The sequence below is a fragment of the Pongo pygmaeus genome, chromosome 3, assembly GCF_028885625.2.
Source record: "Pongo pygmaeus isolate AG05252 chromosome 3, NHGRI_mPonPyg2-v2.0_pri, whole genome shotgun sequence".
Classification (NCBI taxonomy): Eukaryota; Metazoa; Chordata; class Mammalia; order Primates; family Hominidae; genus Pongo; species Pongo pygmaeus.
In genome coordinates, this window is record NC_072376.2 from 163506164 (window position 1) to 163530839 (window position 24676).

Here is a 24676-nt window from a genome sequence, read left to right on the forward strand (position 1 = left end):
TTTTTCTAGTCGCTCTTCCTGTATTCCTCACAGTAATATTAAGTGGCTCAAACACACAAATTCTTTTAAATTATAAAAACCAATTTATTCTCTGGGGAAAATGTTCTGAATTTTAAAAACATTTTCAAACAAACAGTAGGTGCTTACATTTGCACAAAATGATTTAAAGGAATAGTGTTTAGTTTCAAAGATAAAAATAGTATCTATAAGTGACCATTTTTCTCACTCACAAAAGTATTTACAGCAGTAGACATACATCTCCCTCCAACTATTCCAGAAAAAAAGTTTTTAAGTCTTGACAAAAAGAAACAAAAATATCCCCAATTCAGCATATTTTCTTCTTCCTTATTTAATTTAATGCAGGTATCAGTTAAAAAGGAAAAACACTGCAGGAACATAAATGTCCTCATTTACAGAACACCTTAAAGCATTAACATCTATACAAAATTAAAACTTCTCCCAGTAGCTGACTGAAAAATTGTTTTTAATATAAATTGGCAGAAGTTTTAACTTCTGGAATATAAGGAAGGTTGTAGTGATACAGACCATTTCTTCATTGGGCCAAAAGATCTCCATATTTCACAAGCAACAAGAAAAAAATAATTTAATGATGCTGTACAGAATCAGATCAGAAAGAGACAAAACTTGTAACTTCTCTAAAAGGAGCAAATAACTTCAAAGAACCTAATCTCACAGATTGGCAGAGATTCTAATTTTCAGAACAATTCATTAGACACCTTTAAATTAAATCAAATTTTAGGCTTTGCTCTATATGTGTTTAAAAGCATGATAGAATGTCTTGAATTAAATCCCAGTCTTTCTTAAATTCAGAAGTTACCAGAAATTGGAGAGTTTAATTTTGGTAACCTTCCTTTCCTAAAGAAACTAATGCATTTTCAGACATTTCAGTCATGGGACAAAGTAGAAAAAATTTTTAATTGATATAATTTCAGAATTAGCAAGTTTTCTCTACATTGGATTAGTTAACTTATCAAGCTCAAAACAATCAGTTTCATACAATCTACCAAGTCCTGTCTTAATAAAGGCAGCAATACTGAAACAAAGTGCTAGAAATATGCTTAAGACAAGATATGATTTGTTTCTATAGTTTTAAATAAAATTATAATATTTTCATCAAGAGCTATTTTGAAATACTTCTAAATCATTCAGATTTAATAATTCATATGATTACAAAATCAAAGAACCTTCTACCAATAAACTCAAAATATGTGTATGTATATACATGTACATACACATATGCTATCAGCCCGCAAAATAAATTATTCCACTTTTTAAGCCACCTTTTTCTACAGGTTGCTTATTTTGCTCATTTTTAAAAGAAACTGTTTCCTCTCAGAGCAAATTATACCATTCTTTTTCTTGAAATAAACCTAATTTTGGTTTTTATGACTGTGCTACAAATGTTTCTTAGTAAAAACAAAGTTGCCAGGGTCTGAAAAGTAATGAGAAATACATTTTAAAGGGGAAATTACATTTTCATTTAAGAATAGAAAATTATGCAGTGCCTTGTAAAATCTACTATAGGTAATGGGAAACAGAGGTATCTCACACACAGAAAACATGCTTGCATGCACGACAGAGTAGTAAGTCATGGAGACAAAGCAAGGAGAGTGATATATTGGCATCATATCCAGAAAACATAAAGGCTAAACAAAATAATTCCACTCTCAATCTCACTAAATTTTGTATCTTAATTCACCCTTGACCCTTTGAGGCAAAATATATTTATAGACAATGTTCTCTGAGCTTACTTCCCCTCCTCACAAAGAGCTAATGATAAATGCCATTAAGTAGAATTTGTTTTTGAATCTAAATGAACTTCAATAATCTAACTAACTGGTAGGGAATCATAAACTAAAGAAGATAATGACATTGCATATAAGCCAAGGCAATTTAGAAGAAATTCAAACTAAGCCTGTCAGATTTACCAATCCCAATCCTATCCAACAGCACCCACCATCCCATCATAAGAAAAAATGAAACCCCCTCATCTTCTCACCTTGGGGTCGATTTTTTTGAAGTTAGGATCCTCTTCATCCACCTCAAAATAGAGTTCGGAGGAGGTGACAGAAAGAGTGCCCTTTACTACAACAGAGGGGGCCACAAGCTGAGCTGGTGTGCTCAGGCTAACAGGACCTGCCAAAAGGAAAAGACAAGCCACACAAGTTGGAATGACATTTTTCAAAAAATCAAATTCGACCAGAAATTGTATTTCATCTTTTCATTCTCACGTCTAGTACTGAACTGCCTGCCAACTACTTCTACAGTTAAATATTCTGTCCACTCCAAATCTTCCTCTGAAAATGCAAAGTCAGGATTCTCATACTACAAGATCTATAACAGGCAGTTAATGATAACAGTAAACTAGGATGCAATTATTTTACAGGGAGTCTGCAAAGCTTTGGTCTAATCTCTAGGTAAGAAGTGGCTCTGCCTAAATAAGTCCATCCACATTCCATTTAGAAAACAGGCCTCAGGCTATCTAACAACATGAACAACAACCAGGAGCAAAGAAGCCTCAATAGGCTTCCAAGGCCAGGAGTTAGCTTACAGTATGGTAGAGGCATAACTACAAAAAGATCACTAGCTTATTAATGAAGTGGGAAATGTTAAACCATATTTTCTGATAGAGATTTTATGCCAGCTTGACACAAAACCTCTTCCATAACAACTTTACCCCATCAATGACTGGTAAAAATACTTCTTTTCTAAGCCTTCCTTTCCACTGTTAAGTATTGTTCAATGCTTCCAAATCTAATATTAGTGTAGTTCAGGGACTCTGGGAGTAAACAGCTGGAGGGTGGGTTTCCAAGTGAATGAATTTTTATTGGAATAATCAAATCTCCACAGGGCTTATCAAAGAGACAAATCAGACTGCTACTGAAAACAATAGATTCACTACAGATAGAATAGCATAATGTATATTAGAGCTAAATATAAAATATGAACTTAAATGTTATATATGTGTGTGTATATACATATACATACACACACACACACATATAGAGAGATCGACGTAGAAATAATTTGAAATTCCATTGTCAATTCCTCATGGTATAAATCCTATAGGGGAAGAAAACAGCATAAGAGAAGATTGGCACTTATAGTTCTGAATTAATATAGTGCCTATAAACAAGGTGTGCCTATTCAGGTAATCAATGGGTGAATAAGTGTTTCAAAATTCAGATGAATTGACATTTCCATCGATTGTTAGAAGGGTGATAGTGCTTAATCTCACATCAATCTTAATGTGTGCCAGTAGGACAATAGAAGGGATGCTCTGCAGAGATCAGAGCAGGTTTTGCCCTCTATTCCCAATGTACAAATACATTGTGTTTGCAGATGGGCAGCAGATAGCTGCAGAACAGCCATGATTTCCCAAAGCTCATCCTTATAAATGGATGAAATAAGAAGCTATGTGTTCTTTTGCTGTCCCTTTTGCCCTCTGTACATTAGCATGTAATACTGAGAAGAAATAACATTTTTTCAATCACTCTCAGACATTCAATTACAGGGTAAGCAGACAGCTGCAGGAGCTAGGGCAGCCTAGGTCCTACAGAAGACCCCTGACAATTTCCACTTCATTTCTAACCCACACCACTTTATTAGTGTGGATTACTTCTTAATCCTATTGCCATTGTCAAGATTATATAATTAAACTCCCCTTTCACCTCTATTACTGTATGAATGTATTACTAGTAGCAAGAATAGAAGCAAAATAAAGGAAGAAATGGGTAAACGGATGTGAAGGAAAAGACTACAGAATAGCAGTATCTAGATTACTCTCCACTCCCACCAATTAATTTTAGTTTACTTTATAGAAAGGTTTACAGTTATCAGAGAAGATACCATCTTCTCTTTTTGCTTTTTATTACCAAGTGGCATAGTAGCACAGGTTGCAGATATGTCACCAAAAGCAAGATTTTTAATGCCTTTTCTCTTAAAATTATCAAAATGGAAAACTATGTAATTTTCACCTATTGAAATTACAGAACCTTTCAGACTTTCTTCCTTGAGGGAAAGAGCCACAGGTACTAAAGTAAAAAAGCCATTTAATGAATGACTAAAATTTCCAGCTAAATAAGAGAATTTTTCCCATAAGGGATGTAAAACTGAGAATCTGCAGAGTGCAAATCAAAATTCCTACACCAGGCAAAATACGTGAATGTTGTGAAAAGCCATGGCATTCTCGGAATTGATTTGAAAGAGTTACATGCATATACAGCATGTTCACTAAGACCTGTATATCAAAGCAAATAGCTTCTCTCCCTCCAAGCTTTATTTACCAAAAAAAAAAAAAAAAACCTGGCAGAATTTTACTTACAGTCCTATTTTACAGAGATTTGGTAACTCCTATGGGATGGGTGAAGTAATTTCGTTCTTTTGTTGCTGCTTTTAAACTTTTTTCTTTTTCAGTGAAAATTATTCATAAAAGAAAAAAATGAGGAGAGTAAGAAGACTGAATAGAATTGAAAAATAAAGGAGAAACGGTAGAAGATAAGGGGGGAAGTGTTTGAAATAACCATTAATGTAATTGTGGGTATAAGCTTGGTAGTCCTAGTGGTCACAGCTGAAAAATAAGTAATTAGATGCTTATTGTCCCAGAGGTAGCTGAAATATCTGCACAACCACCAAATTTACCGGCAAGATTCTCTAAATCTTTCTCATCCACGGATGACAGAGTATCATCATCGCCTTCCAGGAGGATCTCGTTTTCTGAGTTCTGATTTCCTAAAGCCTGACTCTTGATGGACTGTTTTCCTTTAGCAAGGATATCTTCATCTGTGGCTGAAATGAAAAGGAAACAAAGCTGTCCATCAGTTCTGGGAAGAGCACTTCGGCAGAGGGGTAGGGGCTTAGGTAAGGGTAGGTGGCCAAAGATGGTCAATCTTTTATACACAGTGTCAGCTACAGTGGAGAAAGTGATTGGGATGGCACACATGCCTGATCTGACAAACTCGATCCCCCAACCTAGTCTAATGTTACCCTAAACAAGCACCCTAATCCCATTAAATCTGATCCCTGCACTACTCACCAAACCATTTATTTACTTATAGTTAGGGTAGGAGTGGTTCAAAAGCAGTACTTTTTTTGAAAATTCAGTAATAGGAACAATCAAAACCCAGTTTTGGAAACAATATTTAACAGCAAAAAATAAGGACTGATTCATTCCTCCAAATAATGTTATACTGACAAACATTTTGGAATGGTTGAGGAGTGGCTGTGGAGGAGAATCCAGAATTAAAAAGGGTTAAAGCTAAGAGACATTCACAAGCCAGTGAGGATTTAGGCCCAGATACTGAAGCCATATCTGACACTAATAAGACTACAGCAGCTCCTCAAAGCTGCAATCCCTTCTTTATCCACCCTCCCTCCTTCCTTCCTTCCTTCACATTACCCTCGTCCACATGTTCACACATACACTCACTCCTCCACCCTTTTGTCCCTTATACAAATATCCAGGAGCAAGGCGGTGTGGAAACCCTTATACAAATATCCAGGAGCAAGGCGGTGTGGAAACTAAGTGGAAGCTCAAACACTACCTCCTCTGCATGTTTAAACTAAAGGGCTAAAGCACCCCAGGGGCAAACATAACAGAAAGCCTGGGATGAGAGGCATGTGGGCAAGGGGCCTCATGCGGCTTGAACTGGAGCAGCCTGTGGAGAGTAGCAGTACCAGACTCAGGCACTATGACAAGGCAGCAACTGCAGGCGGATGGAGGAAAAGAGAACACCACATCTAGGGAGGGAAGAAGCAGCTCTGCAGAGCACCTACACTCAACAATGGGATCCAAAAGGAGAGCAAAGACGCAACTGAAAGTGGAAAACCCTGAAATTCAAAACTCTGATTCAAAACCCACATCCTTCCACCAGGACGCCTCCCGTTGTTTTGAGCAGCTTTCTCCTTACGACAAGCAGGAAGGCAGATGCTAACTTCTGAATTGTGATTTGTAAAACTTTGTATGTGTATCTTTTCCTAAGCTGTTTTTGAATGGTGTCATATAAGGGTTAAGAATCTTCACCTGACCCTCCTGGCTTCCAGCTAGATAAATCCCAGAGGTAAAGCACCTGATCTACCCAGGCTGCAGCTTTTGATATGGAAATCGGATGGCTAGGGGTTTTTTTGCTCCACTGCAGCTTCTGCCTAGGCATAAGGCCCAAACCCCAGAAAGAATAAAGCAGTCAATTTGCAGTAACACGACTAATATATATATATAATTTATTCTACATAGTTAACCTGCACATGTGTTACCTGATTTGGCAGATCAAAGGTTCTTAGGGTTTGATAAGTACATTTACGGATGATGTTAAAGGTAAAAGTTTTTTTTTCTCATATTTATTGCGAATTCACCATGTATACCATTTATATACAATACTTATAGTGCTACTTAAACATAGGAGTTTTCTATTTAATAAGAAGTCATGGGAAGAAGCTTTCTATATTTACCTTTAAATACACTCTATGGGTAAAGAAAATATTTCATACTCACAGGCTGCGTTGTAAGCTACACACATGTGATGGTCTGGACATATGTTTGAAAAGATTACTTTAGTGTATCTAATTAAAGTGGCTTTATTTATTTTTTATTTAATTTTTTCGAGACAGGATCCTGCTCTGTCACCCAGGCTGGAGTGCAAAGGCACAATAACAGCTTACTGCAGCCTCTAGGCTCAAGCAATCCTCCCAGCTCAGCCTCCCAAGTGGCTGGGACCACAGGTGCTTGCCACCATGCCCAGCTAATTTTTTAATTTAACTTTTTGTAGAGATGAGGTCTTTCCATGTTGCCCAGGCTGATCTCGAACTACTGGGCTCAAGCAATCCTACCACCTCAGCCTCTCAAAGTTGCTGGGATTACAGGCATAAGTCATCTCACCTGGCTTATTTTTTTTTAAAGGCTAAAAAGAAATATACTTACAATTAACCAATAATTTTTAGAAAAACAGAACTATGTTCTAAAATCACTTATATTCAAGTATTTATAGTTCCTTACTCTAAAATCAGAAACACTGCCCTGAGGCTAAACAAGATCTTTTGCAATTTGCTATCAACATTTTAAAAAATATATTGGCCACTGAGAAATGCAAATGAAGCACCACCTTCTAAATGTTTTTATAAAGTAAATTATAATAAATTATTATTTTCCAGTTAGATTTTAGTACAGAATCAGTATACCACATTCTTTTTATTTCTTGGATTTATAATTCCTTCTTCAAAGCAGAAATATTAATAATAAGGCTAATATTACATATCATTTTGCATAAGCCAGCAGGGAGGAGTGTTAAAAATACTTTACACAGTTAATTCATTTAATTCTCATAAACCGTCTGCTTATTTCTAATTTTAAGATAAGAAAGCAGGCTCAAAGAGGTTACATAAATTGACCAAGTTAACATGCGTTTGACAATTAGAGTCAGGATTTAAAAATAGGCAGCACGGTGCCAGAATCTGGGCTCTTAACCACGATGCCATATTAGCTCTTAGATGTAAGAAAAAGAAAGAAAACAAAACAACCACTGTTCAATATGAATGTGTATATAATTAATTTGTTTACTAATTCTTATGTTTTTCATAGTGCATTTTAAAAGGTTAAATCAGAATAATAATCAAAAACAAAAAATATTTATTTCCAAATCTAAAATTGATGAACATGCCAAACACGTCAGAAACAACTAAACACCCTGCTCATTACTTCCTCTGATTATTGCCATACATGTCCTAAAGTACACCAAGCTTATGTGAAAGGAAAAAAGAAGAAACCTCTTTAATCCGCAAACATTTACAAAAAAATGAGAGTCCCCAGTGGCAATATGTAATGGTTTAAAATAGCTCAAAAAATAAATTCACATTCATTTATAAATGACCACGAGAAATATAATTATCCCTTCCAATTGCAATTTAAAAATTTTTAAATATGTTCTAATCATGCTGCCTATATTAAAACACAGTAAGGTAACTTCTGAATTAAAGTTTCATTAAAAATTTTACATACTATAGGTGTACTGTATGCATACACACACCCACTTTATTTATTTACTTATTTTTACAAGCTCAGATTCTGGAATTGTTCAAGCTCCACTGAAAAACCTCTTGTCATGGAAAATATGCAGCTTACTGATATTTAGAATGGTTTTCCTGTAATTAACTCCCCCTTGAGGATTTTAAGTTAGCAGCAGTAAAATTACCAACAGTACTCTAATATACACCACATGCGCTGGTGTTCAATTCTCAGTGGTCTAATAGATTTCTGCTAAAGAACTTTTAAAAAAAATTAGAACAAAACTTTTCCAAGCATAAAATAAAGGATTATTATCATGTTTATATGTGCTGGGGAAAAGTATATTTTTAACTTTCATTTGCCTTATTCTCAATCAACCATTATAAACAAGTATTCTGACATCTTCTGTGAGTATATTCTACACTCGTCTAAAAGTTAATTGGATGAAGTCAGAATATACTTTGGGTTCCATTTTAAAGCTCAATTCAGATATTTCTGGCTAATAAAATTGTTACTAACATGATCGCTGTTTAAATTTTTCATATCATTATTAAGAAATGCCTTTTATTCTGGTTTAATTTCACCTTTTCTTCTAGTTTAATATTTATCCTAACTTAATACTTAAACTGCAATTGTTACATAAAATTGGAGAAATCTGTCAGAAATGTCATCTTTAAAAATAATTTGATTCACTGAGGCTAAGAACAATGAAAGGCCTAAGAGAGAGAGGCTGGTCCCCAAAATGTAAAATTCAAGTTCTTCAGAGCTAACTCTGGACATAAGTTGATTTATCTATCCACCACAAAACAGGTAAGTAGAATTAAAATATAAAAACAGCAAAAACACACACAAAACTGTTCCACCTTTGATATAAATCCTTTTTAACATCTACTGAGCAAGTGAACTGGAATCATCAAGAGTCTGTATTAAAGTAAAAGAAGTTTATACTTTAAGAATTAGCATTTTTAAAAAAGACTACTATTGGAATAACAGAGTGCCTTCAAACATACATAAAATAAAAATGGGTATCTACTTATGTGATGTGAAGCACACACCATAACAGTATTCTGAACAGTACACATAAGGAATATCTTATAATCAACTATTGTTCTAATCTAATTGATTCCCCTCTATAGTTTATGCTATGTCCATAGCATTCCAAGTCAAGAAAACTGACTGTAAAAATTAATGAAACTACAAAGGATAATTAGGAGAATAAGCCAGGTGCATCTCGTAATAATCATGGGTTAACCAAAATTTTAGAGAGAGAACCTAGTATATGTTGATCCTAAAAAGGAAGCAACAGTATCTGGCATTATTGAAGTTATGAGACAATGGCATGATTTAAGATCTTTACATGATCTGTCATCCCTAGAAAACCAAATGAGTTACTTGTATCATTCCATATGCTTACAAGATACTTTTAAAACTATGTTAAATTCTCCTTATATATTTCTATTAGCAAGCATGTTCTCTACGAAATAAAAATGTCTTGAATTCAATAGGATTCTCTGCTAAACTGTTTTAGCACCTGAATTAAAACCAATCTTTCTACCATTTAAAACACTTTTTACATGGCTTTAATTTGAATATAAAATTCCCATTATATTTAATAATGAATTTTAGAGGACAGCACAGCACACTGATATGAAAATCTGGGTTTCAGTCAGTTAACCTGGGCTTTAGTCCTTTATCTACCAAAAATTATACTGGCCCTTTGTTTCCTCAGTTTCCTTATCTGTAAAGAATAAAGTTAGACTAGATGTTAGCCTTAGGTTCCTTCTACGTCTAAAATGCTCTGATAATAAGTAACTGCTAACCTGGGCTCTGGCATTAGGAAAATGTTACAAATCATTGCTACTAATTTCTAATAAATTTTAAAACTATAAAATGGAAGAAAATGCCCTCAAGAATAAAATGCCCAGCCTTGCTTGAGCTGCTAATTTCCATAAAGAATATTTAATAAGAGGAAGTATTAATTTTAATTTTAAAATATGACTCAGTTTCTGCAAAGTTAAAGAAATCTCCCATTACAACATGACTTTTATAAATAACCACTTTGGAGGGTCTCTGTTTGAAAAATTACCTAAAGCTTTTTCCCCAAGCAAGTTAATGTGAACTTGGGAAGGGCAATTAAATTGTCAGAATTAAAAAAATTTGTTTTTAACTAGAAGGTAGCCAGAAGTAGAGTCATGGGGCTGGTATTGATCGCCCAAACAGAGAACATCACTCTTCAGGTATTTACTCTGCCACCTTTACACTAGAGGCTTTCCTTCAAATCAAATCAATCTATAAAAAAGATGGCTCTTACTACTAAAATACATAACTGATCTCCAATGGCACTTCTATTTAGATGTCTTCCTTTGATAATGATAATATAGTTCATGGTGTTCTAAGATTCTGCATTTTTAAAATGTCCTATCTCCTTAGTTAAATAAATTATAAATGAAAGTGAGAAGTCATAAAAATATAAGAATGACATACTATCCTCATTAATATCTATTTTAAACATTTAAATTCAACATTGAAGCACAGTATTTATCCATGTTAAAATCTGTAATTTCAACTGCTTTTTGATCACATTAACAATTTTGTTTTGCATACTTAATTCTTAATAAGTTTATTTTGATTAGCTTCTTTAATGCTCCAAAATTTTTAAACACCAAATTAAAATTGAATATCACTATAAAATATTTAATACACCAGTAAAAAATTAAGCTCTTTGTTTACAGAATACATTAGCATAAATTTTCTGACATCGAACAATACCATAATACAATCTATGTGCTGAACTTATTCCCTTATTATTTAAAATAAAATAAATATGAGGTAGGATTAGAATTTGTGTTTTTTCAAAAAATATTATATTAAATATGATATATCTTTGAAATTGTAAGACAACTGAAGAATCTCCTACACATTTAGATTTTTAAACATATATTTCAAACCCAAGTTTTGTTTTTAATGTTTTAGAGTGTGACAATAATTATAAAATTACTATAAAATATTACTCAATGCTTACCTTTGCTGTTCTCTCTCAATTTAAAAATGCACAATAAAACATAGATAATTAACATTGGATTAACCTTTCAATTACTATCGAGAGTAATCAGAGTGAAATCTACTTCTATACAAGTCAAGAGTCTTAGATGATAGTAAAAACATGTTAATAAATTCTTTTTTGTCAAACATTAATGCAGACGCTTAGCATTAAAAAAGCTGACAAAACAATATGATTTTAAAAGCTCAACAATTTATTCATTAAAAATCCTGTAACTCTTCAAAATGGTTAAATGTACTATTTTTGATAAGAATATTTTAATAAATTCTATATTAAATCTATACCACAAATTTTAAATTGAATTACTGATATCTAAGGATAAAAGATTAACAGTCTATCTATGTGCAATTTTAGAAAACAAATCCTCCCCTTCCAGATATAAAAGGAAAATGTTTTTATGAAAACATATTGCCATGTATAGATCTCAGAACTCACAAATTACTGTAAATGATGGTTTAGAAGACAGAAAAATAATTAAATTTCAAATTTTAAGTGGACATGGTAATACATTTTGCTACAAATTGCAAAAAAAGTTCACTTTCTCAATGTAAGCATCATTAACCAAAAACATACCAGAAAATCCAAAAAAACACACAAAAAAAGAAAAAAAAACCTCTGAAATCTGTTATCACCACCTAAAAACTGTATGTACTCTAAAAGCAAAAGTGGCCTAATTAATTCTACATTTTATTTCTCTTTCTCCACCTCCTGTAGTTGAAGATGTAGGGCCATGAGACTATTATTGCTTTTAGATCACTTTGTTATTGACTATTCTCTGTATGACCATTTATTTTAAAGGACTGATGTCACATGTGGGGTTATATCTGATGACATATTGTGGACATTTTCTTCCAGAAATGGCTCTTTAAGGCTGAGTGCAAGAGGTTAAGCTGCCTGACTGAGGCCAAACCTAAGATTACAGATTTTTAATCTAAATTCTTAACATCCTTATTGAATAAAATTAACATTTATTTTGTATACTACATATTTCCATTTAATCACAAGCTGCTGCATGTTAAAACAATACTCTGAAAGGAAAATTAAAAGTACTTCTGACTTTATTAAAAACCAATTTATATTTTATAAAGTCAGGATAATTTTAATGTGGGGAGGAGCATTTCCCCCTTAACTGACTTTCAAAAATCATAAAATAAGTGAAATTTTATAAAAACATATAGTATCAAATCCAAAGGACCTTTTCAGTTTTTCCAATTTACTTATAAGACTTTTACCTAAACTGAATCATAGTCATATGCATTGTAACAAAAAAGGAAAAATGTTTTGTTAAGCTCTGATAACAAAATAATATAGAATAGGAACGTATGAAAATAATGTTTATTCTCTTTTTCCATGAGCCATCTATCATAACCATCTTCAAATCAAGGCTCAGAATCTAGGCACTTGGACATTTATTATTATCTTTCCCAGTTCATGATCTCATGCTAAAACACCAGGATTGGGGGAAAACCATGTATACACAACAGAACCTAGAAACTTATCTGGTTTGTAAATGCTGTCTTCCTGATATTCATGGATTTAAGGCATGCCTCCTGGATTCATTTACTCAAAGCTGAATGTGTCGCTTAAAAGGAGACATATTTAATCCTTGTACTCTGAAACAAAGGGTCTATGTTAAGTAAGTTTTGTATGTGTAACATAATTAATAAATATACTTGACACCATAATTTAATAGGACTCTATAGTAACTATAAAAAAATTTAACTTCTCTTTCTGGTATGAATAACCATGAAATGTGGTGTTGGACCATTTTACAGTGCCTTGTAATAATGAAGTTATGCTCTTCATTACCAAGTCCTGTACCTGCTGCTATTGGCAAGGAATGGTTTATACACTGACCATGTTCCACGGCTGTTTTTAGTGTCGCTTCAGGATGTGTCGATCCTAGAGGGTTACGCACAAATCGTCGCCGGCGCCGCAAGTCATCTTCCCAGTAGTCAAGGCGCCAGAACTCACGAGGACGACTACAATGAAACAGAGAAGCCACATATGTTAGCAATTATCAAACAGCGTGGTAGCACTGAATTTCTGCATAAAGCTCTCCTTGTTTGCTCTGCCTTTTTTTCCCTCTCCTTCCACTTAATTCTCCCTCCATCTCACACTCCCCTTTCTGCAATCTTTAACTTAGGTATGTCCTTGAAAATAACAATATCACCTTCTAGTCTAAGGAACTCCTTTTCCTTTTCTTGGAAGGTGAAATGAGCACTAAATACATCATTTTGAAATGAATTGCTGACAGTGTGATCAGTTTCCCCACACTCTAGTGGCATGTGCTCTGATTTCAGCCTCATTTCAGCCTCAGCAGGGCACCTTTCTCTGTAGCTGCATTTATAAACCAGAATAGGGAAAAGGCTATTATAAATATGGTATAGCATTACCTATATTAATCAAAGTCCGTCCCCCTTCATTTTTCTTCCTAATTTGTGCCTTTTTGCACAAGGTCAGTAAATCATACCATGAATTCTTGGTCCAGAAAGTGTTAACTTTAATGAATATCTCAGTTACATGGTTATGTATGTGATAATAAAATATTACTCTGTTTAGATGTGCAGGAATTTAATTAAAATAATCTCTTAAAATATTCATTACATTTAGCCCCTGAGGCTTAGAACAACACAAGAAAATGCATTTCTTTTCCATTTACTGTTTTTAAATAAACCATTCCTGTAGAGTGAAATAGCAATCTATTTTCAAGCAAATCAGATTGGATTTCTGTTTTATGTACTCTGTTTTTATATTTAATTAAAAACTACATGCTATATGATGTGCAATAATTGCTATATCGAAAGCATACTTTTGGAAATGTATTTTTTAAAAAAAGGTTTGCTCATTTCAAATTCTATATTTTCCCTTATTACATACACATTTTATATGGCAATATATAAATGTCAGCTTTCTCTCTTGTTAACTAATCATGATCTAGCATGCTGGAAAAATATTTTGTAAGGAAAATACTAAAGTTTTTTCAGTTATAGTAAGAAAAAAATCTCTGTAGAATACATTAATTCAATAAAGATATACAGCACGAACACCTGTAAGTTTCAATAATGAAATTAAAAAATTATTCATAATCAAAACTTCTTCAGGAATGACTAATACAAAATACAATCTTACTTATATTTCGTGAGCTAATAAAATTGTATCTGTCAGCTTTGACAAATTAGTAGTCTTCAACAACTGACAGTCCCAAACTACCCAAGTAAAAGTTATCTTATTTTGATGTTTTAAAGATGCTATCTTTAAAAAATCAAAATAGGTTTATAAATAAGTACTTTTATCAATTAAAAAGTATCTTGTATTAATGAAAAGCATAAACAGTACATTATTTAAAGAAAATCTTTTTAAAACAGTAGAGACTGATCTCTGAAAATGCTGAAGGGATGAGAACATCAAATATTTCCTTGGGTGATTTTGGTCAGGAGGAGGAGATATAATGTAATCAAAATGTAATACAAGAAAGTATAACAATTGCAGTTCTCAAAAAGAAAAATTTAAAAAGCTATTATTATATATTTCTTCATTATTCTGTCTAAATTTGAATAAAAACATGATGATATTATTTGAAAATAAATGAATACCCACAGAATATACATACAATCAAAAGACAACAGTTGTTTTAACTCAATTAATAAAATGAAATTCTCCTTAGGTGAGAAGGAAAAAGGCAGTACACAGATGGCTGTGTGTATGGCTTTGATAGTCATGGAGCTTGGATAGGCACTTCATCATTCTGCCTACCTACATTTATCTGTTAAAATTATTATCAAATATCAGCCAGGATGCAGTCATGAATCACAGGCTGCTCCTCGTCTTCAGGGGAATGATACAATGAGGGTCTATTCATCAGTGCGGCAATCGGCACAAGTAATTAGTTCCCTAGACTGAGATCTCCTACAAAGCCTATTTCAGTCAGCATCACAAACATATGACGATGTAAAGCTAATGAAAGCTGCTCAAATTTGTTAACCTTTTCTGCCATCAATCCTTCTAATACTCTATGCTTCAGTATTATGCAAAGGTAGTAAATTATTAATTTGTCATTCATCCACCCTTCTACGTTTTGAGTCAAATTAAATGATGTCATTCTTCTTGATAACAATTAAAATTATAAGAGATGTTAAGCTGCTATAATAAAATTATGACTAAATTAGGTAACAATAGATTCTACTATAATGCACCACAGTAAAGTCAAATTCAATGGCTATTAAGCATATGCACAATAACTTTTATCACACAGCAGAAAAACCAGAGGAATTGTAAAATTATTCAAAAATTATCAAGTAACTCAAAGATAATATCTATAGGAAAAATAATCAAAATTAGGAGGAAATAAAACGATAATATTTATTTTTATACCTTGACACTAAAAAAAATGGTCAAAATGGTGACATTTGGCTAAAACAAAAATACCAATGCATCAGGGAACTGAGAATTTGTTCACATAATAGAAATGAAAGTTGTTTCATTTCTGCTAAATATATATATATATATATATATGCGCACACATACATACTGTCTTCAAATACATTCTATCAATTTTTTTTTTTTTTTAGTTGGAGTCTCACTCTGTCACCGAGGCTGGAGTGCAGTGGCACCATCTCTGCTCATTGCAAGCTCCTTTTTCTGGGTTCACACCATTCTCCTGCCTCAGCCTCCCGAGTACCTGGGACTACAGGCACCTGCCACCACGCCCGGCTAATTTTTTGTGTTTTTAGTAGAGACAGGGTTTCACCATATTAGCCAGGATGGTCTTGATCTCCTGACCTCATGATCCGCCCGCCTCGGCCTCCCAAAGTCCTGGGATTACAAGTATGAGCTACCGCACCTGGCCTATTCTATCAATAATTTTTTAAAATAGTTAAACATGGTCCAAACAGAATAAACGACTCTGTAATACCGCAGTATGATAATATTTACAATCTCCTGAAGCTATGTCACTTAAGGACTATTTTTCCAACACAATCCAGTTACAACACAATTAAAAACAATCTGAAGACAAAGCAAATATCACTTAGTTCAGATCACATATCTAGAAAGAATTACAAAAATCATTTCAAAAGACCAACAATTTCAATATATATTTTTTGAGAGTCTCTTCATATAAAGCACTGCTTCAGGTGATATAGTGTACAAAGTTCTCATGTAATAGACTTATAATCAAACAGTCAGCCATTAGTCTCATTTGAGAAAATAGCATTTATCATCCAATTTCAGATTGTGTAGGTAATACATGTTTTTGGAGAAAAAGCCACACACCCACTTATTTGAGATGAGGATCATTACTAGCATATTTAAAGTCATTTACATAGTAACAAACCTGGGCCTAAAGTACAATGTTTTGTTTCCCTAAGTCTGCTCCCGCCAACAACACATACTCTCAGTATAATGCTCTACCACACACACAAAAAAATGAGGCAGGCTTTGTCATTTTAAAACAGTATTATAAAGGAGAATGTGTAGGTTTTGGTCTTCAACTTACTTTCTTCACTCTCATTTAAGAAATACTGTTCCCTACCCCGTCCCTTCCTCAAAAGCCTCTTCCAGGCGAAAAAGGATACAAAATTAGCAAATTTATTAATAAGATAGTGATCCAACCCTCTTCCCAAAAGGTTATAAAGTAATTAAAAGATTATACATTTTTGTAGTTATCACCATGGTATGACCAGCAAAATTTAAAAGACTTCATGTATTCAGAAACAGACTGTTGACCAAATATAAGCATGGATAAGATGAGAAATCACTTATTCTGAGACCTTATAAGAACATATCTAGATCACATTATATACCTATACCTTTACATATCTGTATCTATCCCCAAAAGTTATATTAATACTACACAACACCCTTTCACAAACTTCACTCATATCCATTTCCACTAAGATCCTCAAAATCTTCAAAGTAAAGAGGTTAGCCTAAGTTCTAGATCTGGAAATACTATTTCCTTCAGAAGACATAAGCCCTTCTCTACAATGATGCCCTACTTAGGGATCCTCTTAGGACACAATCTCCAGGTATTAAAGTCTTTGACTGATGGAACATATGTCTTTAAAAAGTTATGGATGGCACTGAAGTTAAATATTATAATCTTTCTAATTATTTTTTAATTTAGTTTTTTCATTCTTTGGTCTAACTTCAGAGTCTGAAGTTAATTAAAATTACCATGTAAGTCTATTGGACTTTTCTACATATACCTCATCTAATTATGTTTCTACTTTTTAAAAAACTTTCACGTTACGTGTTTTTATACACACACCTTTAATACATCATTATAATCTACATAAAATAACATAAAGCAATGTCTTTTTTTTTGTTTGTTCTTGTTTTGTTTTGTTTTTTAATACAGTAAGAGTGTCACCCAGGCTGGAATGCAGTGGCACAATGAGGGAACAGAACAAAGCTCACTGCAGCCTCTAACTCCTGGGTTCAAAAGATTCTCCTGCCTCATCCTCCCCAGCAACTGAGACTACAGATGCACACCACCATATCTGGCTAATTTTTTTATTTTCTTAGAGATGGGATCTTGCTACGTTGCCCAGGCTGGTTTCGAACTCTTGGCCTCAAATGATCCTCCCCTCCTTGAGCCTCCTGAGTAGCTGGGATTACAGACACAAGTCACTGAGCTTGGCTGGCAATGCCATTTTAATACATAGAATATATGTTTTATGTTCTACAAGAACAGAATTTGATAGAGTATTAAATTTTTAGAAAGAAATATAACTCAAACATCAATAGATAGGCTATTTATTCTATTTCCTAGGCCTCTTATGGTTACTGATTTGATCAGGTAGAACAAATGGATAAAAATTAAACAAATGAGAATCATTTGGAAGAGGTAGAAGTATTAAAACAAAATCAACTAAGGTACGATTCACATTTTTCCTCTAATAGTTAAATGATACAACTATACAAATTTGACTATTATTTTTTCTCATGTTAATTGCAAGAATTTTTAGGCTGGGCACTGTGGCTAATGCCTGTAATCCTAGAACTCAGGGAGGCTAAGGAAGGAAAACTGCTTGAGGCCAGGAGTTCAAGACCAGCCTGGGCAACATAGAAAGACCCTGGTTCAAAAAAAAATTAGACAGGTGTGGTGGTGCAGGTCTGTAGTTCTAGCTTCTTGGGAGGCTAAGGTGGGAAGATTTCTTGAGCTCATAAGTTGGAGGTTGCTGTGAGCTCTGATGATGGCAATGAACTCCAGCCTGGCTGACAGAAGGAGAGACTATCTCCAAAAAAAAAAAAAAAAAGGAATTATAGAGTTTAGATTTTTTGAAACCCAATTAGCCAGTTAACATGGTATGAATGGCCAAATATTCTAATAAAATACCAATATATTTTCTAATAACAATTATTTATTATTTACCTGAGTCAGCTGTGGGAATACAAGGATTATTACAATGTTGTCCCTGATCTCATGGAAAAGCAGATGCAAAAACAAATAATAAGAATTCAAAAAAGTATGTGTAACAGAACAGAGCTTTACTACAAAGCTATTAAGGTGCACAACTCCAGGGGGCACTTTTCATATCAAAACTTTTGTAAATAACATGCCCTGGAGTTATGCAATGCTTATGGTATATTACTATATGCCACAGCCCAAGTGCTAGGAGAATACTACCTTTACCCACATATCCCCCAGCTCCCCTGCCCCACAATTCAATGCTCAGGCTCCTTTCTTTCTGTGGAATCCAAAAGTTAAATCTAAACTTGGGAACAGGAAACAGAACAAAGCCCTTCAGACACTATCAGTGGCAGTTGCACAGTCAGTATTTCCCTGCTGTAGGAAAAAGTGGTCATATTAGGAAGGTGCTTGGTTGTCAAAACACAAGCAAATTCAATAAAAAGAATAAAATAATTAAGTACATAGGAGAAATATTAAGATTTATTTAACTAAAACCATTAAGTTCGCATTGCTATATTAAAGTAGATAACTTTCTAGATATTGTTGTATTAAAGCAGAGTAGTTTCCAGAACAATGTTAATTACTGAAATCAGTGGTAGCTATGTAAGTATCCCAGTTATTCTACAACCTAGATGAATTGCCACCTATTATCAAATGAGTCAAATGTATGCATGTCTATCATCTCACTGGTTTTAGTGTCATTTTAATGTAACTTAAATATATGTCAATAAAAGTATACGAGTTTTAAAAAGAAAACCTGTCAAAACACAATCATACTACAAAATTTTCCCATTTTCCATCTCGCCCACTTTCCTTTGGCAATATCTGATAAATCTTGATAACCTTAACAGAAGTCAGTAATAAATTCTCCTAGCTAAAGTTCCAAATCCTAGAACATTTTAGCACTTCATATTTCATTCTTAAATTTTCACATTGCCTGTTTTTTAAACTCCTGTATCTGACTAGCTTCTATTTCCATATTTTTAGATTAAAAATTCATAGTAGACATTAGTTACTACTGAAATAAATGGTAACCCCTAAAAAGCAGTAAACATTTTCAGTGCACTGTCAGCTTGAAGATAAAAGCACTTAAGTTCTAGAAAGGTTTCACATTCTGTATAAATCTTGGTGAAATAATGTTCAGGTACTATAGGTATCATACAATATAAGAGAATGCTTTACCTCACAAACTGAAATCGATGGTGCCTTCATGCAAATAAAAAGAAAATTAACTAAAACCTCTGTTTACCAAGTACCAACTATAAATCAAGGGCAGTTGATCTATGCATTATTCTGTCTTAATGAAAAGGACAAACAAAAACAAAAACAAACCCTTCAATTGTGTGGATTCCAGCAGAGAAGACACATACTAAAGCAGAATTCTTTCTTTATTGAGGCCTGACTTGAAGATTTTATGTTACATTGAGACACTGGAGTATCATATATTTTATTTAATTATGTAAAATCAAATTTTATGTAGTTAGGAATTTCTGCATGTCGCTATTCAATGTATGTCTGTATTTGTTTTTTAAAGCCATCTAGATATCCATCTTCAATTAATTATTAGTTTGGACATTTGGCAACCAAGTTAATTATTCAAGAAATGATCCCAAGCTTTTCCTGTCTGTTGTTAGCCAGTTGACCATTTCTTTCTTCACTTAGAATTTTTACCAGGGATTGAGTAAAGTTATGAGACTATCAAAATCTGGTGTTATACTACCAGTTAAAGCTCTAACAAAAGACATCTAGGAAAAAAACCATTAAAATGATGTTATTAAGAACCAGAAGCCTTAAAACTCACCTCAGCCTCACTATTTAGACAAATCTATTATACTGTCCCCAAATATCTAATTTAAAAAAATTCGCCAAACACTTGTTGAGTGCCAACTATGTACCAGATTGTGGTACATACAAATGAATGATGCTGGGCTCAGCCTACACAGGACAATGGGGACAAGGAAATTATTAAATATAAAAAAAATAAGTTAAAATAGACTATATTACTTTAGGCTACTCTGTGCTACACACTGTTCTCTGTTATATACAGTACCGCCAAGCCTCAACAACCCTGCCATGATTAAATACTGCTATTCTCATTTTAAAGGTGACGAAAGTAAGTTTTACCCATTGGTAGTAAATAATAAGTCTACTGACGTCTAAGCCAATGAGCTTTTCACTACATAGCATTTCCTCTTGAACATCTTATTCATTACTATTATAGCTATGATCAAAGTACTAATTAACCCTGCCTGGGAGGACGGAGGATTTCATTAAGATTTCAATGAGGATCTGTTTTGTAAGTTACATGAAGACAAGGGTTTATGCGTAATTCACTGACCAAGCACAGTAACTGTTACAAAACAGCCACTTAATAAATAATTGATCAAAGAGTAAACCGATGACTTTTAAACAGAAACTTAAATGATAAACAGGAGTCTGCTGAACAAAATGGAAAAGGCACTACAAGCCAAGAAATAGCAAGGATAAAGGCATGGAAACGTAAAAGGGCACTGTAATTTAAGGAAGTTTTGGTAAGAAATCACAGCTAGACAGCCTCAGGATGGGAAAAGCTAAGGTAAAAAACATAGGTTTAGAACCAGATTTCAAAAGGCCTTGTAGAGTTAACTAAAGTAACTACCTTTACATCCTAGAGTCTACAGAGACAGCATCAGGCTTTCACAACAGAGGTTTAATATGATCAGGCTTGTATGCTACATGGCAGCAACATACAGAATGTCTGGATTAAGGCAGTGAGGACGGAGCCTAGAAGTGAAGGGTTTAAAGACATATCTGAGGTAGAACAGATAAGACTTCACATGATATTCAAATATGGGAGGTGAGGAAAAAGATAATGAGAATAAAATCAAGGGCTGTAACAAGAGGGAAGTTAGAGGATAAAGATGCTATTTAATTAAATACATGTTAAACAGGCCTGACTGGGAAAAATAATCACATCCTAGATGCCTAATAACATCCAGGCAGGTATTTCTAATAAGTAAGTAATATAATATTTCACTGGAATTGAAAGAGGAGAGGCCTGTGCTAGAGATTTAAAATAGGGAGATTGACCAGGCATGGTGGTTCAGGCCTGTAATCCTAGCACTTTGGGAGGCTGAGACAGGTGGATCACTTGAGCCATGGAGTTCAAGACCAGCCTGGCCAACATGGCGAAACCCTCTCTCTACAAAAGATACAAAAATTAGGCAGACATGGTGGCTCACACCTATAATCCCAGCACTTTGCGAGGCTGAGGCGGGCGGATCACAAGGTCAGGAGTTTGAGACCAGCCTGGCCAACATGGTGAAACCCCGTCTCTACTAAAAATACAAAAATTATCCAGGCATGGTGGCATATGCCTGTAATCTCAGCTACTTGGGAGGCTGAGGCAGGAGAACTGCTTGAACCTGGGAGGCAGAAGTTGCAGTGAGCCAAGATCGCGCCACTGCACTCCAGCCTGGGTGACAGAGAAAGACTCCGTCTCAGGAAGAAAAAAGAAAAAGAAACAAAAATTAGCCAGGTGTGGTGGTGCACACCTGTAGTCCCAGCTACTTGGGAAGCAGAGGTGGGAGCACCACCTGAGCCCAAGAGGTTGAGGTTGCAGTGAGCTGAAATTGTGCCACTGCACTCCAGCCCAGGTGACAGAGTGAGATCCTGTCTCAAAAAATATATAAGAAAATAGGGAGATTGGTTAGTCTTGGGAGTCAGTAGATTTAGCATTCATTTAACAAAAATGTACTGAGTGTTTATTGTAAGCCCAAGTATTGTGCTAGACCCAGAGAAGAGTCTATTGAAAGGGCAAGAGAAAGATGGGGATGAATATTGCAGAAGAGAAAAAGATCAGTAAAAGAAACAGGGAAGTAAGTAACAGTGCCTTACAATCAATAAGATAATGGGAGAACCAAAATAGAAAGGTGCCAAAAAAAAAAAAAATGAGCAAAAATGTTTCAAAGCAGTGAGTGGGCACCATTATTTAATTCTGCTTAAATATGCTCAAAAGGATGAAAAATGAAGAGAAGTCTTTGTTCATGTTTTGTGTTTTTAACAGCTTTATGATATATAATGTATACACCATAATGCTCACCTGTTTAAAATCTACAATTCAACCGATTTTAGTATATTTACAGGGTTGTACAATCATCACCATGATCTAATTTAAAAACATTTTTATCACCCCAAAATGAAACTCCATACCCATTACCAGTCATTCCACATCTTCCCTTCCTCCCAGCCCCTGACAATGATTAGCCTACCTTCTTTCTCTACATATTTACCTATTCTGGACATTTTATATAAATGGAATCCATACAATATGTAGAATTGTGTGACTGGCTTCTTTCACTCAGCATAATGTTTTTGAGGTTCATCTATGTTGTAGCACATATTAGTAGTTCATTCTTTTTATTACTGAATGATATTTCATTGTGTAGATACGCTGCATTTTGATTATCCATTCATGTACTGATGAACACTTGAGTTGTTTCCATTTTGTGGGGATCTTTGGGTTTTACAATGAGAAAACTGAAGTACTTGGTTAGCTATCTAGCATTCACTTCTCTCCTCTTTCCTAATAACTGAATTACAGTTTTGTTCAGATATCTATCACTTTTTAAATGTTTCTCTGACTCATGGAAAGCTGACCAAATTATGATAAATCCTGTCATTCTCAGCAGCGATTGGTTCAGGAATCCAGCTTTAAGAGGATCACTGCATAAATTCTGCCTAGCAACCACTTTTCACCAATATGAAATGGAAACCTTCTATCCAGTGGTTGAGACAAGAGTTCTTTCTTTTTCCTGATGGTCTGAAGCAACGAAACGTGTAGACCCAGTTGCTGGCGGTCATAACGCATACATGAGAGAAGCCAGATTGGAAATAGTTTATACATCCAGAGACAGAGAACAGAAAGAGTTACAGGAAAATGGAGCCAGAAGCCTGACTCAAAGCCTATACATATCTGTACTTCTTATAAGAGATATTATACTACTTCATAATCTAGTAAAGTCAAGAAGTTCACTTGGTGCAAGATTTCTTATTACTTGCCTTTGAAACCATCTAACAGATACATGGATTACTGGTGATGCTGTGAGCAATTTGATTACAGTGGCTGGAAGGAAAAGCAGAGAGTAAAACACTCATGCTTTGGTGGCAATGGTTAATATTGATCTCCTCTTCAAAAATTTTGACCATGAAAGGAATTAGAGAGCTAGGATGGTGGTTTAAAGAAGGTAAAGAACAGACTTAAGCATGTTTGCGGATGGAAAAGACAAAGTCCAGAGAATTCAAAGAAGCTGAAGATGGCATTGGGGGTAGGAGGTGGGTAGCAGGAGCAGGGTTTGAGAAAGAAGACGTATGATCCCATAAAAAGATAACATGATGAACTTGTAAGTAACCAAGGTCATCTCTTTCTCTGTGGCAAAATCCAAGGATGTAAGACTCTGTACTTTAATAAATTCAGGGCTGAAGAGAAGAAAAACTAAAGACCAGATTTTGACCTGATTATTTGTATTTTTTCTATTAAGTAGCATATTTTTGACTAAAGAAAAGAATAGAGGAGGTAAAATTAGAAGAGGTGCCTTGGGGAATACAGAAGAAAGCTGACAAAGGAAAAGTTTAAGGATAATTAAACAGCTTATGAAGGTCCAGCTGAGTTTGGAAACCATTAAGGTAATGTAGCATCAATCTGCAGAATTGTGTGATTTTTCCTATACCCCGACCCTGACCATACTTAGTAACCTGAGGCCAGGTGTGGTGGCTCACGCCTATAATCCCAGCACTTTGGGAGGCTGAGGTGGGTGGATCACGAGGTCAGGAGTTAGAGACCATCCTGGACAACATGGCGAAAACCCGTCTCTACTAAAGATACAAAAAATTATCTGAGCGTGGTGGTGTGTGCCTGTAATCCCAGCTACTCAGGAGACTGAGGCAGGAGAATCGCTTGAACCCGGGAGGCAGAGGTTGCAGTGAGCTAAGATTACACCACTGCACTCCAGCCTGGGCAAGCGGGTGAGACTCCCATCACAAAAAAAAAAAAAAGCAGTTGACCAGACTCATTCAAGATTTAGGACTGATTTGGTTGGCAGACCAAAATAAGGAAGGTTAAGGAAAATGAGTAGGCTAGTAAGAATGCCTGGGATGACTATGGGTGATAAATCCATGATCTTTCTGGACTTTAATAAAATAA

At 34.5% G+C, this 24676-nt stretch overlaps 1 protein-coding gene across 3 annotated transcripts in view; it reads right to left on the bottom strand.

Annotated features, from left to right (window-relative positions):
- Positions 1-24676, bottom strand: part of LRBA (LPS responsive beige-like anchor protein) — a 764782-nt gene that overhangs the window by 313432 nt on the left and 426674 nt on the right. For all 3 annotated transcript variants that reach the window (XM_054484859.2, XM_054484861.2, XM_054484860.2), the window contains exons 38-40: positions 12936-13060; positions 4663-4809; positions 2021-2157 (exon numbers count right to left, since the gene is read on the bottom strand). In XM_054484859.2, the coding sequence (XP_054340834.1) occupies positions 2021-2157; positions 4663-4809; positions 12936-13060 (409 nt within the window). The remainder of the gene's footprint in view (positions 1-2020; positions 2158-4662; positions 4810-12935; positions 13061-24676) is intronic.